Source organism: Mastigoproctus giganteus, chromosome 14, assembly GCF_048544385.1.
Source record: "Mastigoproctus giganteus isolate SK-2022 chromosome 14, ASM4854438v1, whole genome shotgun sequence".
NCBI classification, from domain to species: Eukaryota; Metazoa; Arthropoda; class Arachnida; order Uropygi; family Thelyphonidae; genus Mastigoproctus; species Mastigoproctus giganteus.
In genome coordinates, this window is record NC_143588.1 from 82,371,546 (window position 1) to 82,388,643 (window position 17,098).

The window sequence follows — 17,098 nt, forward strand, 5'->3', positions numbered from 1 at the left end:
TGCGATAATTTGTCTTTCTTGAAGGGTGTTTGTGAGAATGCTTAAAGTGCTTCCTGAAATGAGGAAATACTCCTTGAGGATTACTGTTATAGCTGGGATTGAGACGTTGTCGAAGGCTGCTGCAACATCCAGAAAAACGATGTCCAACTGTTGTTTATTGTTTAAAGCTAGCTGTATTCGGAGTAGAGTCTCCATTAAATTAGTAATAGTCGACCTTCGAGGAAGCCCAGAATGTGTGATGCCATGGCAACAGGTTCCCGTTACTTAGTTACACATCAATCTCAACTCACCGAATTAGCATAATTAAATCTTGGGAAAGGTGTCTGAAGAAATTTATAATCATTAACTAAATTTTATATAATAATAATTTTACTTCATGATGAGGTTCATGAGAATTGCGCAGCATCTTTCAGCATAACTACTGTAAGCAAATACGCTAAAAAGAATTCCAACTCGATGAGTACCAAATCGAAAAACATTTGCTCTATGGAGAGATGACTTAGAGAAATTGGTACGCTGAAACCATTATGAGTAAACGATAGTAGAGGGCGATTTTGACAAACTACAAATGTCTCTTGCTGCACAAGTATCTCCTACCACCAGATTGTGGGGTCACATGTTTTATGTGCAAGCATATGAAGAACATTTAGATGAAAAGCAACTTTATCCGAAATGGATAAAACTGCTTTTCAAGAGTATCCTGCACAAGATTTGTTTCTACAAAATATGAATAAACGCGAAATCTTTGTTACTGACTTATTTTTCAAAGTGCACATGATCTTCACTTTCTCGACCATGTTCTGGTTACAGACGAATCATGTTTTACAAAAAATGGAATTCTCGTCTCTCGAAACACTGATGCTTGGGCCAAAAAAAAAATATCCATATACATTCGTTAGTATTATCAACATACCTTTTCTTTAATGTTTGATGTGCTGTCCTCGTGGGAGGTCCTTATTTTTTTTTACCAGTAAGGCTTAATGTAGGTATTCCATTCCTAAAACATAGTTCCCATATATTGTTCCACAGAAAATTAGGTATGCAATTCCTCAAAAGGAATGGCATACCTACATTTTCTGTGGAACAATTTATGGGAACTACTGGAAGATATACCGCTTAAAAATCGGCAAATAATATGATTTATGCGCAACGGTAGACTAGCCTACTTTTCCAGTGATATTTTCTGATTTTTTTAATACGGTTTTCAAATACAATAATCGATGGTTTGGTTTGGTTTGGTTGGAACGTCCCTGTACAGTGGCCATAAAACCATGTGAAAATTGCATGTGGGGTCACATGAAATTCATGGTTTATTCTACGCATATTATCACGCAAGACGAATTAAGAAATCACATTTTGGAAGCTGCTTAAACCATTAAAAATAGTCTTGAAACGATATGTCAGTGAACCTGAATACTGCATTGAGTAACTGCAGAGGGCGTTTTTTAGAGGTTTATTTCAGTTTCTTTTTGCGTTTTGTAATTTGTGATTAATGTTTAATGTCTCCATAATATAGACTCTTGACACATGTTTCTAGGATATTTTCCATATTTTTTAGCTGTAGATATAGTAATTAATTCCCTTTGTAGATTATAAACAGATTTTAAATAAAATTACGTGACAATGTAATTGTCACGTAATTTTACGTGATTTTTTTGAGAACAAAAATTTATACTTGGGAGTATTTTCTCAGGCGCCATTGTTCAAATGCGAATAAAGTGTGTTTTATTTTCTTTACATAGAACATGAATTGGCCAAGAATAGGTCAGTGGTCCTTAAATCTATTCAAACTCCTGTTGGTACTACAACAGAGGGTTTAATCACAACCTCTGTCTTCTGCCCTGCGATCAAAATCTTAGAATCTTTCAAGTAATCCTACATGGTCAAGCTTATACAATAACCTCTCATTAGGGACCGAGTCAAATGCTATGCTAAAACTCAAATGAACCATATTAAAATTATTCCCTAAATCCAGCTCATGAGTAACTGTGTCAAAATAGCCTGCTAAGTTAGTTAAGCATGATTTACCCACCCTTAACAAAGTTGTGTGTCCTTCAGAATGCTATGTCTATCTAAATGTCCCTGAATTGCACTCTTAATCATTACCTCCAAGATTTCCCTACTACTGAAGTCAGACTACTAATCTATAGTTACCGACTTCACTCTTTGTCCTTTATGTATTGGTGATACGTTGGCACTTCTCCAATCCAAAGGAATCTCTCCTGAGTCTAATGATGTCCTAGTAATTAATTGGTTCAATGCACTCATCGACCACCTTCCTCAAAATTACTTGTACAGTATATGCCATCATCTGCAGGAGCCTTATTTACTTTCGAAAGTTTTTCAGTTAAATAACTAGGGGACTTCGCCCCCTGCTCACTTTGCTCTCCTACCCCCGTGCACACTTTTTCTACATAAAATGTACATGTATAAGTCAAATCTTTTCTACGTAAAAGACACACCTGTCGAAACGCACTGGTCGATATCTAATCAGGAAATGACCTATATAATTATTTACCTGTGCCTTTGTAGTGCGCGGCATTCTCAAGGTCAAATAAATATCACGGTAAAATTCCAGAACGGTGTACACCCTCCAACATGGCGGAGAGCAAAACAGTGGGGAAAGCAATGACCGACAAGTTGTGATCCCATATTTCGACAAACGGACAGGAACAAAGCAGTGACTGGCAGATGCTACTGCTTTCCCCGCCCACTGTGTTCCTTGGTTGATATGTCTAGGGTGTTTATCCCCGCATTTGCCACTGTTTTCAAATTGGGAACTCGTTTTCCCATTTTAAAACAGCGGGATGGAGGGATTAACACCCTACCTAAGCCAAGCCCCCCCTCCTCGACAACACAAAACAATCAGAAAAGGGAGGTGCCATCACCTGTCAATTATCGCCGTCTTCCTCGCTTTCATCGAAGTACCCACCGGTGTATACTATACTCATACTGGACTTCAGCCAATATCACTATGTAATTATTTACCTGCGTTTACATAGGTGACTTAGGAAAAGGCCTCTTGCTTCGGGTTCCCATAATGCATGAGGAATATTATTGAATCCGAAAGAGCAACACTAAAATATTTAACTGAAATATTTACAAACTATACAGATATTTAAAATGTTTACAAAATACTAAACTACAATATTTGCGAATATACAAGTTGGTGAACATTATGGAGGCAGTTGTCAATAATTAATTGCATTTGTAGTGGCGTAATTGCCTTGCCCTCTTCTCCCATTTGGCTGAATAAATATCACTAGGAGGAAAACTTTTTTTAATGTTTTAAACAGATATTTTGAAATTTCATGCTTTACAGCTTCACTGGCACAGCCTCTCCTCACCAAAAAGTTTTTTCATCAAGTAAAATCGATGCAAAGAACTTAATCAAATCATCAGCAACGTCAGCTGGTTTATTTAACACTTCCCCAAAACCAAGAACCCTTGGGTTCTTGGGTGTGGGGAAGTGTTCTTGTATTCACATACATGAAAAACTCTTTGTCCTCAAGGATGAGCACGAGAAAGCCTGTGCTTTCTCGTTCTCATCCTTGGTCGCCCTTACCTTTTTTGTGATACTATATGGATCAACTTGTAGCAGTTGTAAGCTTCAGTAATTTTTATCGCTTTTAACTTTCCTATGCTATATTTTTTTGCTGTATTAGACTGGCCAGTTACGTATGCATCTGCGTTCATGCTCCTGTGGTTATTGCTTTAAAAATATTCATAAATATTTTTAATATTTATGAATGCTTTAAAAACATTCACCCTCATTCTGCAATTCGTCCAATTCATAGATGCCATGTTGCCGTTAAACTGTCATAGTCGTTTTCTGAAATTAAAACCCTTGACTTTAACTATTGCAGCATCTTTCTTCTTCTTCTTCCAACTAACAACTGTGTGATCACTACCTACCAATGGTTCTACCGTAAGCCCTCTGATATTTGATTCGCCAGTAATGATGAGGTCTAGAGTATTCTCACCAACCCCAAGTATGTTTTTTCTAACACGCTGATACAAATAATAATCATCTAGTTCGTTTTAAAACATTTTCCCCATGGTGAGTTTCCCTCTCGCTTACTCTAATCAATCTGGGGCACATTGAAGTTACTCATAATATGATATTCACGCTTGCTTGCCGGTTCCATCTGTATGTCACAATCTTCTGGTTTGTAGATTACACCTACTCTCATTATAACTTTAATTTCAGCTAACTTACGCCACACAAATTCTATGCTGGCAGAAGTAACTTGTGACTCAGCAAACACTCTTTTTGCGCGCAGGTTGTTTTTGATAAGAAGCATGACCCCATCACCCATCATCTGTCTCCTATCTTTCTTAAATACGCGTACGTTATATATGCCGACCGGGCTAGCCAGGTGGGTAAAGTGCCTGCCTGGTAACCCCAAGGTCGCGGGTTCGAATCCCGCCTCGGGCTTGGATCAAAGTACTGCAAAAACTTTGGGAGGTGCACTATGGCCACAGAAGCCGATGCGCCAACAACTACCAAAAAAAAAAAAAAAAAAAAAAAAAAAACGTTATATATAACATAATAGAACTCGTCATCCCCAATTTCTGGGTGACTCCACGTTCCTGTTAGTCCTATTACAGCAATATTAGTTGCCCTAACCAGGAGCCATTTTATTGACAACACTCCTGACATTACTGTAGACACAGTTAAGACTAAGCATTCTTCTATAGTTTACTACCCTGACACACCCCTTGAAGTTATTTAGGTTTGTTTCCCTACCTTTCTCATCCCGCTCATTTAAAACGTTGCTACTCTTAGAACATCTTGCCAACATAGGCTATTGTGGCAACAGAAAAGGATTCTTGAGGTGAGTGCAATACCGGTGAAGTACCACCACTTTGCTTATTGGAGGCTTGAAGTGGTGGAACCCATGTTTAGTTTCCAGAGCTAAGTTCCGGTCAACTCTAACCTATCTCTTCCATCATGCAGTATAGCTGATCACTTTTGAGGTTATGATGAACATCACGGCGAGATCCAATCTTCCTTACATTTCGAGGGTACAGCTCTAAAACGGTGTTCGCAGGCCGGCCACCAGTTAGTACACCGGACCGAACCTATTGGAAACTCTTTAAGAGTCTTCCGGATCAGCTAATGTATAATCTTGCTGTCTCTACTCTGCCAAATAGTGACTGAAGGGAGTCCGAGTTGTGTGTATGTGGGTTACTTTGTCGAGGCCACGTTATGTCAAGGATCTGGGTATATTCTTACCATGTGTACGCAATATACAAAAATTTCATTACTACATACAGCTGTTCCCCCACTTCTTCTTACTACTGAATACACCATGAATTGTCAAACTAACAGAGTAAGCTTATCTGCGAAAAGATCTAAACGTCCCAAACACTTCGTAGTTCATTTCACAAATATACGTGGTCTCAATTCTAATCTCAACGATGTCCATTTCCACTTGTAGTCTGCTAAACCCCATGTACTTTTTCTGACAGAATCACAGTTATCGGTTGATTCAACTACTGCTCATCTCAGTTGCCCAAATTATTCGCTGTATGATTCCTTTCGCCTCAAAGGTGGTACTTGTGCATATGTCCGTTCTGATATTCCCTGTCAGAGACTTGGTAATTTGGAATCTCGTCTTTTCAATCTTCTTTGGCTTAAAATTTCTCTACCTCATTGTGTAAAATTCATCTGTTGTCCCTACCGTTCTCCCAACTCCACTAATCACTTGATGCTCTTTGACTTTCTCCAATCCAACTTTCCTAACAGTGAGATAATTTTCCTTGGTGATTTTAATGTTCACAACTCCAGCTGGCTTCCGTTTTCTAGTTACACCGACCCAGCTGGTCGAGACGCTGGGGCTTTTGCAATTACTAATGACATTGCACAGATTTTTCATTTACCTACAAGAATACCGGACAATCCTAACCATACAGCCAACACGCTTGATCTTTTTCTCACAAACAACCCTTCTAAGTACACCGTCGAAGTGAGTGGTCATTTAGACACCTCAGATCACAACTTGATGATTGTCTCTTCTCCAATGGAGCCTTTATCTCATGGCTATTCCCAACCTCGTATTGCTTGGCATTACAAGAATGCAAAATAGGATGACCTGCGAGATTTCTTTTCTTCTTTTCCTTGGTCGGATTACTGTTTCAAAACTTCTTATGTCAACATTTGCTCAGATCATGTCAGTGACATTATTCTTGTAGGAATGGAATCCTTTATTCCACATTCCACTTTAAAATCTCTTCCTTTATCTAAACCTTGTTTTTTCAATAAATGTGCTAAGGCTGTTCAAGAGAAGAATGTTGCATATCGTAATTGGCTTGTTTTCAATTCTTCAGTTTCATTTTCTGCCTACACCGAAGCTTGCAACAATTGTAAAGCAGTTTTTAAACAGTCCAAACTAGATTTTGAACAGGCTAAGAGTAGAAAACTTGCTTCTTGCCCTAATGGTAGCCGAGCATTCTGGTCTCTTGCCAAAGCTATTGGCCGCAACTTTTGCCCATCTCTGCTCCCACTTCTGTCAAAACCAAATGGCTGTATTGACACTTCAGCCAAGGATAAAGCTGACCTGCTAGCATCCCATTTTCCTTCCAACTCCTGTATTAATTATCTTGGTAAAACACCTCCTACCGTTCCCAACACGCTCCATTCAATGCCTCCTGTGGTCTTCATGGTATTTTATTATTATTATTATTATTATTATTATTAGCCATATGGTGCAAGGAAGCCTGAGGCTTATCCTGCACCAGCCAAAAAACAAAAAATTTCCCACGTTACCCTGAGAGAGAGAGAGAGAGAGAGAGAGAGAGAGAGAGAGAGAGAGAGAGAGAGAGAGAGAGAGAGAGAGAGAAGTAGAAGGGAATCACCAAGAAAGCAAGAAAGAGAAGAATGATGATATCCAGCTCAGGACCCTGGGTTTGCCAAGCCCATACTCACCAGATGTGAGCCCCTTGTTCTCAAAACCTGTGCTCCTGAACTTACTCCTGTTCTTTGCCGCCTTTTTTCACTTTCTTATTCCAAAGGTGTTTTTCCTTCTGCTTGAAAATTTGCTGACATCCAGCCAGTTCCTAAAAAGGGTGACAAATCCCTCCAATCCAATTATCGTCCCATTGCAATTACTTCTACTCTTTCTAAAATAATGTAGAAATCAATTAACCGCCAACTTTTAAACTACTTAGAAACCTTCCGTCTGATCAACGATCGCCAGTATTTATTCAGTCAGTGTCGATCCACGGTGATATTTGGCTTATGTTACACATTTATTGACAAATTCAATGGTTACACATTTATGGACAAATTCGGTGAAATACAAGTAGTTGCTCTTGACATCTCAAACGCTTTAGATCGTGTTTGGCATAAAGATCTTGTAAACAAGCTTCCATCTTAAGGTTTCCCAACTGTTTTTTTATAATTAGTTATCCAGTTTTCTCTCTCTCTGATCGCTCACTGAGGGTGATGGCAGATGGCTTTCTGTCTTCTGACTTCTCCACTAATGCCGGTGTCCCCCCAAGGTTCAGTTCTTTCCCCCACTCTTTTCTTCTTGTATATTAATGGCCTTCTTCTATTGACTGGAAATCCTACCCATAGTTTTGTCGATGATAGCACATTGCATTCCGCTTTCCATTTTGAGAAACCCTGCCCAATCAGCTTCAACTTCTCGAATATCCACTACCAATTCCTTAAATGCCGATCTCCAGGTAATTCTCAACTGGGGCAAAGACAACTTAGTTGGTTTCAAACCTTTTAAAACTGAGTCTTGTCTTATATCTCGCAAAAAAGGATTTTTCTGCTCCTATGCTTATCTTTGGTGACACTGCGATTTCTAGGCAAAATGATATATCTCTTTTGGGGATTACCCTAACTTCTAATCTCTCTTGGCACAAGCACATTAGAAATATTGCATCCTCTGAATCTAAAAAACTTGGTTTTCTCTTTCGCTTTCGGCGTTACTTTTCTTCCAAACAACTGTTAACTCTGTACAAATCGCAAATCCGCCCTACCTCGGAATATTGCTCCCACATCTGGGGCCCCCAAAACCTCTCTCAGGCTTCTAGATTCCATTCAGAAGAGAGCAGTTGGGTTAATTAATGACTCCTCTCTAACAGAGTCTTTCCACTCGCTGTCTCATATACGTACTTCCATGGGGCACCTGCTCGTCTACAAAAGTTCAAGTCTAATGTCAACAAATATCTTCTGTCATCTTGTCAACCTCCAACCCAAGCACGGTACTAAGTACTATAGGTTCTAATACCTCTCGTGTTGGGGGTTTCATTAAAAAAAAAAAAAAAAACATTACTTTGATCGTATCATAAGATAAATGCGTTTCTTTATTATTACATATTAACCTTTCTCCCTTCCCCCGCCAACTAGCAGTTTCCCTGAGTACGGTATCCTCAAGGATATTGGCAAAAACTCTTGAACTACCTTTGTTCAAATGAATAAATAGATTCCTTCTACGTACAAGTACAGGCCAGTCTGATAAAATCCCCCCCCCCAAAGCCTTACAGAATCCCTCAAGTCTTGAGTTAATCTACAGGGCTTTCATCATATAATCCATTCTGTTGTGACTGTGACGAAATACAGATCTATACGCATTCTGATCTAAACCTCCATTTTTCAGCATGGTGCTATATTTATCCAACAAATCGTCAGGTTGTCTTCGACTACTTGCAGTAGAGTGTTGCCACGAATGTACACTAATTATCGCAATCTTTTTTTTTCTTTTTTTTTTAAATTGCGAAAAGTGTCATAATAATGATAACAAAGTATTTGAGTAATGCGTCATTTGATATCACCCGATACAATGGTTGCATATTAGCGATAAGAAAATGTAATCTTTGTTGTGACTGCAAAAGTTGATATATAGTTTTGGTTTTGAATTTAAAGTTTTGATAATGACATTCGTGGAGCAGTGACCAGTGGCAAGGTGAATTTGTAATGAAAAATTTTCATGTTTCTTATACACTATCAAGGTACAGTCAGTGCCATCTATACCAGTGTTTCCCAACCTTTATATAGCTGGTGGCCGGTTTTTTCAGTAATTTTTGATATATATATATATATACTCTTTAAAAGAAAATTTTAAAGAGTCACATAGAAAAGAAATAAACAGTAGATGAAATGGTTTCGGTGAAAGCAAGATTAATAAATTAAGTATGACAGATGCACCTAAAAGCGCAAAGCATCATTAAAAGATGCAAGAATATATGTAATTTGTATTAATATTAAATTAAATTGTGTAAGTATAAATAGATGTGAAAGTTACACAAGGTGCTAGTAACTATAAGGGTGAGGAAAGTAGAAAAAAGAAGAGTAGTAGATTAGTGAAAGGTAAAAAAATATTAATATCCTAGAGGTTATGATGAATTAAGTTAATTATGGGCTGAATTGCCAAGCCAATATAAAGTGGGGGATCTGTAAAGTAAAATTAGTACAACAAAATATTAATAAAATGCAAATAAAAATGAAAATAAAAATAAAATGAAAATGGTAATAAAAATAAAATGAAAATGGTAATAAAAATAAAATGAAAATGGTATAGCTGTCATCAGATATGGGTGGAAACAATTTTAGTACGAGGTCTAATGCAAAAAATGCTTGATCTGATGTCAGCAGAAATAAATATTGATACATGATCAGGTATTTCTCAGGGGACTACATCTGACTATGTATCAGGAACTGCATTTCTATACTTGTCCATAGTAGTAGTAAAATGAAATTAGCACTTTTTAATACAGTATGGACAAGGTAGTCCTGATGCAGTGTAATTTATTTAGGAAAAAATTAATTTAGATAAAAATAAGTATTGAGTTCGGATAAAAATGGTTAATATCAATATGTTTAATATGAATATGTGGCATTTAGCGTAGGATTTAATTTTGTATAGATAAGAAATCAATGTATTTTAAAATTAAATTTGGAAGAAGCAAATGGTATAAGGGTGAGGTATTAAATTGAGGATGGGGAACCGAAAAGGAGTATTTTAAATAAATAAAGACGAAAAATAGCAATAGAAGTAGGACAATAGGAACGTTCGTTTCATCCTCGAAAGAAAGAAGGAAAGAACATAAAAGGGAAAAATAAAAATAATGATTAATAATTTTCAAAAAGAAATAGCGAGCATCAAATTGAAGATGGGAAATTATAATAATGAGATAAAAGACTAAGGAAAAGAAAAAGCTAAAGTAGTTTGAAAATTTTTATGCAAGCTATAAAAGGTTGATACATAATGCAAAGGTTTTTCATCGGGAGACTACGGCTGATTATGTACCAAACTACCGTGTTTCTATACAAAGTCATAGTTATGCAGGATAAAAGTTAAAGGGAAACTCTAAAGTGTACTTCTACTGTCTTATCATTTGGGTTTCGTTTTAGATTCGTTTCTCGACACATATTTTTCCTTTCAATACAAGCATTTGCAATTAGCTCCCTTTTATACTAACGCTTACAAATGCCAGAACCCTTACTACAAGGTTGGGCTTCACAACCCCAGCAAGCTTAGTGTTATTGAATAACTTCTTCTATGCTTTTTTTTTATCTTTCTGCTGACTAATTCTAAATTTCTTCCCGTTCGTTAAACTATTAGTGCAATACGATGGTGAAACGAATATCCTACTATCCTACTTCTATTGCTATTTTTCGTCTTTATTTATTTAAAATACTCCTTTTCCCTTCCCCATCCTCAATTTAATACCTCGCCCTTTTTACCATTTGCTTCTTCCAAACTTATTTTTAAAATACACTAATTTCTTATCTGAAATCAGTGTATTTTAACTAATCTTATCAGAAATCAGTGTATATCACAAAATTAAATCCTACACTAAATTCCACATATTTATATTAAACATATTGATATCAACCATTTTTATCCCAACTCGATGCTTATATTAAACATATTGATATTAACCATTTTTATCCCAACTCAATACTTATTTTTACCTAAATAAATTACACTGCGTTGGGGCTACCTTGTCTATACTGTATTAAAAAGTGCTGACTTCATTTCATTCCTTTTTGGCCTTTCACTTTTCTTCTACTACTATGGACAAGTATAGAAAAGTAGTTCCTGATACAAGGTCAGGTGTAGTCCCCTGATGAAATACCTGATCATGTATCAATATTTATTTCTGCTGACATCAGATCAAGCATTTTTTGCATTACCTATATTAGACCTTGTACTAAAATTGTTTCCCCCACATATCTGATGACAGCTATACCATTTTATTTTTATTTTCATTTTTATTTGCATTTTATTAATACTTTGTTGTACTAATTTTACTTTACTGATTTCCCACTTTATATTGGCTTGGCAATTCAGCCCATAATTAACTTAATTCATCATAACCTCTAGGATATTAACATTCTTTTACCTTTAACTAATCTACTACTCTTTTTCTACTTTCCTCACCTTTACAGTTACTGGCACCTTGTGTAACTTTCACATCCATTTTTACTTACTCAATTTCATTTAATATTAATACAATATATATATATATATATATATATATATATATATATATATATATATATATATATATAATTAATATATATATATTGTTTATTTATTTTTTATTTTTATTTAAACGTGAACAGTAGATACATTTTCAACAACAACTATTTACATTCTACGTACTACTACTACGTACAAAAGTAAAAATAAAGAAACTTTTTAGAAAGAAATACAAATGTTTCAACATTTCAATTTCAGTCATTAAGAAAACAGTTTCTTGGCATTGGATCAGTTTCATGTTTCACACGTTGAAGGTGATGGACTCTTCAGTGATGGTGAAGAGGTGACCGCCACTGTTCCATTCGCTGTTAAGATGATCCAGAAAGGCTGAATCAAAGAGCCAATTAAAAGGAAAGAAGCTAAAAGGAAAAAAGGAAAAATAATGTTTAATAATTTGCAAAGAGAAAGCGAGCATCAAATTGAAGATGGGAAATTATAATAATGAGATAAAAGACTAAGGAAAAGAAAAAGTTAAAAGTAGTTTGAAAAATTTGATGCAAGCTATAAAATGTTGATACATAATGCAGAGGTTATGTACCAAACTACTGCGTTTCTATACAAACTCATAGTTATGGAGGACAAAAGTTGAAGGGAAACTCTAAAGTGTACTTGTGAACAGAGGCAGTCACTGCGAGCGGAAATACTACTTGATTAAGGTTCTCAAAATCGAAAATGGCGATACAAAATAGTGTTAAAAACGCTCACAGAAAATTATCAGAGAGTACATCTAAGGGGTGTATGCTTGACGGGTTTTAAATTTACATAGCCACCAGTACACCACAAATTAGCAATGTCTTTGAATACATTAATGAAGTGGAAGTAAACACAATGTTTTCTGTGAACAACTGGACTATATGTTACAGTCAGTATCTAGAAAGCTAAGCCTGCTATAACTAGACTACGGTCGTTGAAGTTGAGTGAAAAGTTAAATGGAGTTTGTAACTGTATGTTGATTATTTCTAAATGTTTACTTTCAATCTTGGTTTTAGTGACAAGCAATGTTAACCCACAAAAACTGCATTTTGAGATACCACTAGTTTGACTTTATACAGATAACAAAAAACTTATTATGACAGAACTCTCTCTCTCTCTCTCTATCTCTCTCTAGAATTTCACAGGTTGAAAGAAGGTGAAGATCATTTCATATTTTTGTTTTTAACTCGAGCAGCTGACTTTTTTTGGAAAGATGTATGTAGGTTTTTGATTTCCCCTCACATTATTACCGATTTGAAGTCATAACGACGTCACACGAAGAGTTGTGCGAACTGGTTCTTTTGAGATTCAAACTGAGTTGAACCTTGCAAACGAGCATTTAACTAATCCCTAAATAAGACCGAACGGGTATGTCAATGTTAAACTGAACACAACATACCTTGAATCATTTAAACCAGAACGGTACGAGTCGGATGTTTGCTCACTGTTCGTTTTTGCATTTCCAAATGTTTACTTATTTCAAAGCTCATAATTAGTGAGATTTGCTTTGGGGATGTCGATTCATTTTCTGAACAAGGGAGCGAATCTACCTATACAATAACTTTATTAACTTGAGCATGCCCTGTGAATAGTGGAAAGACAATCGACAAATAGAAGAATAGTGACATTAGGAGTGACTTAGTAGGTTAACAGGATGACTTGTGTAAAAAAGATCACCAAAAATTAGCAAAGTATCTGAAAACATTCAGACTGCTGTTTACGATTTTGCTTGGTTTGAATGTAGGCTGTAACAACATATAGCAAGTAAAATAAAACGAAATAATAAAGTGAAAAAAAATCACCATCTTGTTTGTAAGTATTTTAACAAAAGGGCTCACGTTATGCGGGATGAAAATCTGAAATATCTGACTTGTGGGCCTTAAACTTAGAAATACCACTGTTGATATCAGGAATGTAAAAACCAACACTGTCATCTTGCTTGTAGGTATTTTACCTAAAGGACCATCACTATATGTGATATGAAAGTTTAAAATCGACTTTACCGTCAAAAGCAACAGGAAACATAGGTGTGGATCGTTGCGGGGAAGATAGTGTGCTCTCACGGGGACCCATCTCGCCACTAGCAAGACATACTCTAACGAAAACTGCACACCATATCTGTGGTACAGAGCACATTAACAGAGGGTCCATTTCTGCTTTTTACTCGTACCATGCTGCTAGCCCTGCATGTGGGGACCGAAGGTGGTATCCGTGGTCATTCCATTACCGACTTCACATCCAGATGCCCAAAGTGCACCCCAGACAAGGGCTCCCTAACCATCCGAAGTAGCCGCGTCCTTCTGCCCAGCAGAAGGACTGTGGGGACTCGGATGATGTTTCCTCACGGCCCTTTAGCCAAGAGGAAACGTCAACAACCACCCCACCATCCCGACCCCAGTTCAAGCCCAGGTAAAAATAAAATTGAAAATTAAATCGTGAAAGCAACACTAGCTCCATCTATCGAGAGAAAACTAAAATAACGACGGGAACCACATTTTTTCCAGCGGCCCCCATTCATAGCCTTGAGACGTCAAAGTGGCCGCCATTAAAATCGGTTAATACCTACTTCCTTTACTTGCATTGTTCTTGCATTCCCCAAATTGTATTGCAATGTCAACATCTGCCGTTGAGCCCTTACACCGCGCTGCACCCTTCTCTCACCACAAACATCCACCTTGCTTAATCCTTAACAGTTCTGTTGGCGGGAGGTGGTTTGACGCCATTCTTTGTGCATCTTAACCACAGTAGGCCTTGAGCAACCGCAAGACGTACTGTTTCCGATATGGAAACACCCGACACACGAGCTCCCATAATCATACCCTTTTGAAGCTCCTTGGTATCTTTACTACATTCCATAATTTTATCTCTTTGACTTGCACGACCACATGCAAATTACCACTGATCTGTCTTAGGAAGCTATTCGGCTTTTTATGCGGCATAGTCCATTTTGGATGGGGTGTTCACAATTCAGTGATCACTGAGTGCAAATGAAAGCATAGGATGCCTCTGCAAGGTATCAGGAAAGTCCATTAACCTCGCTTTCCATGAAAATAAAGATGGCTGGTTGTTGTAGAGTTTTAGACGCATATAATATATCTGTAAATTGCGTGCGTTTTGTGGTCAATTTGCTGGAAGAAAAACCTGAGTTTCCGGAAATAAAAACAGGTTACCCTCGCCTGATACCAACTAACTCAACCATGTTGAGAAAAAGACTCATAAAAATCCCTCGCATCATTGACGGGATTCCAACTCAGGTCTTTTCCAGCCAGTGTGGGGACTTTCTTCATTTTACCATCCTCCCCACACTGGTCTTTTCCAGCCAGTGTGGGGAGGATGGTAAAATGAAGAAAGTAGCTCATTCAGGGTATCTCTGTGTTCACTGCCATTTTCATAATAGAAGTGTTATGAAATGTCATAGCCTCTTCTTCTGCGAGGAACTGACCGTACACCTTTCTACAACTAGCAACACAAACATGTAAACTTTGGGACTGTCTCGAACGTGTTCTAAAACCATGTTGGACTTTTCACTTCCCCATACGCTCCCATTGTGTGTATTTAGCTTACCTGTAACATGGCACGTGCACTTGTCACTAAATACAATGTTTATGCAGCTTGAATGGTTTTAGGTGTAACGCTTTAAGCAACACACTCCACACTATACACCAAGTTCCATGCTAGCCCAATACATTTATTCTCTGGACCGTAGCTGAAATTATTCACTTCAATGATTTCCTCAATTACGATAGGACAGCCGTGAAGCACAGAACGTTGTGACGACTATAAAAGTTTTATGCCTATCGTAGATCGAATGTCTGATCGAATGGTGAAGCAGGTTCGGCAGAACTCCACAAAACCGAACAAAAAAATTCAATATGCTCTTTCTGCACTAGTATATCGCATTTCTATTTACATTACAACATTGACGCAGGTGACTACCTCAGTTAAGTACTGGGTATGTGTTAAGAGCCAAAGCAACTAAGGTTATGAGGTGTCAGTATATTATGTCTGTAATTGCGTGTGTTATTCGATTGGTTTTACTAGACAAAAAACCCGAGCTTCCGGGGTAAAATAACACCATGCAGATGTCACCTGAGACCGACTAACTCAGCAAAGACGTGTAAAAAAATAAGAAAATAAATCCTCGCATCATTGAGGGGATTCTAACTCGAGCTTTTCCACCCAGTGTGGGAGGATGGTGATTATAACTACTAAGGGCTATGACAACTACTTCAGCAATCAATAACGAATGAACACGAAAACTCTGATTTTAAGTCTATTTTTACCATTTCAGTTGTCCACAAACTGTCGCGAACCTGCTTTTGGTTTACCCTGTATAGCTAAAAATAATACTAGTAATGAGAGACCATTTGCCAATATGGGCCTGTGCATCACAATGGAGAGACAAGGAATTGTTGAGCTTGTGTAAAAATCAGTTCATTCCATTTTGAAAAACATTGTTTTTCACATATTTATTTCTTTCAGTCCAACTCATTTTTTTTTTTCTACTATCATTATTTCCAAAATATAAAAATTAGTTAATAAATGTTCAGTTTGAAGAAAGGTTCCATTTTTTTTAAAGGATTGGCCCTTTGCAAAGTACTGATGATTTTGCTTATGCCTGAAGCTTTTGCTCTAAATTTATTTTAGAAACTCGTTATTAATATTATTATTATGCTAATAATTCTATAGACAAGTGCATTGCATGCATTTACAGCCCTATTTCCAAGGTACAGACGAAGAAAAGAATTAAATGGAACGGTAGGGCGTCAATAGGCTGTGTATAAGTAGCCTAATTTATAAAGACTGTGTATGGACCACCAATGGCGTGTTTAACTTAAGATGAATAAGCGACACCAGAATTTGCAGGCAGGGACGTAGCAATAGGGAAGCAAAGAGGTGCGACGCCCCTCTAAGAAGCTGCATGGAGAGAAAAATTATATTTTGGCATAAAATTTCTTCTGTAAATTAAGGGAAGGGGACGTAGAAATTAATGTTTATTTTCGCTACGCCACTGTTTACAGGGCATCGAAATTACGACATCTATAATGTCAATAGCTAAATAAGAGTTGACATTCATTGTGCAATGTATTTTAAGATTAATTAATTCTTTAAAAAAAGCCTCTCTTACGTTTTGTGAAAGTAGGTGTATAAACTATAATTTGTAATGAACGTTTAAACAAGTTTAGAGTGATAGCGTGCTAACCCAGTGCACTTTCTTTTACAGCACAAGGTTAATGTTTTTATCAATCTTTTTTTTTTTTTTTTTTTTTTTGTAAATTACAATTTTTAGTCTTACAAAGAAAAATTAAACTAAATTACTGTATCTTCAGTATCATATTTTGGCGAAATTCAAGCAGTTGTTCTTGACATTTCAAAGTTTTTGATCGTGTTTAGCATAAAGGTCTTCTAAATAAGCTTACATCCAGTTTTCTCTCTGACCGCTCACTGTAAGTGATGGTAGATGGCTCTGTCTTCTAACTTCTCCACTAATTCTGATGGTCCCCCAAGATTCAGTTCTTTCTCCCACTCTTTTCTTCGTGCATATTAATGACTTTCTTCCACTTACTGGAAATCCTATCCATAGCTTTGCTGATGATAGCACATTGCATTCCACCTTCCAG

At 36.9% G+C, this 17,098-nt stretch overlaps 1 protein-coding gene across 1 annotated transcript in view; it reads right to left on the reverse strand.

Annotated features, from left to right (window-relative positions):
- Window positions 1–17,098, reverse strand: part of l(1)G0020 (RNA cytidine acetyltransferase l(1)G0020) — a 219,217-nt gene that overhangs the window by 25,000 nt on the left and 177,119 nt on the right. The window contains exon 22 of the mRNA XM_090388438.1: window positions 3,566–3,712. Coding sequence (XP_090244564.1) covers window positions 3,566–3,712 — 147 coding nt within the window. The remainder of the gene's footprint in view (window positions 1–3,565; window positions 3,713–17,098) is intronic.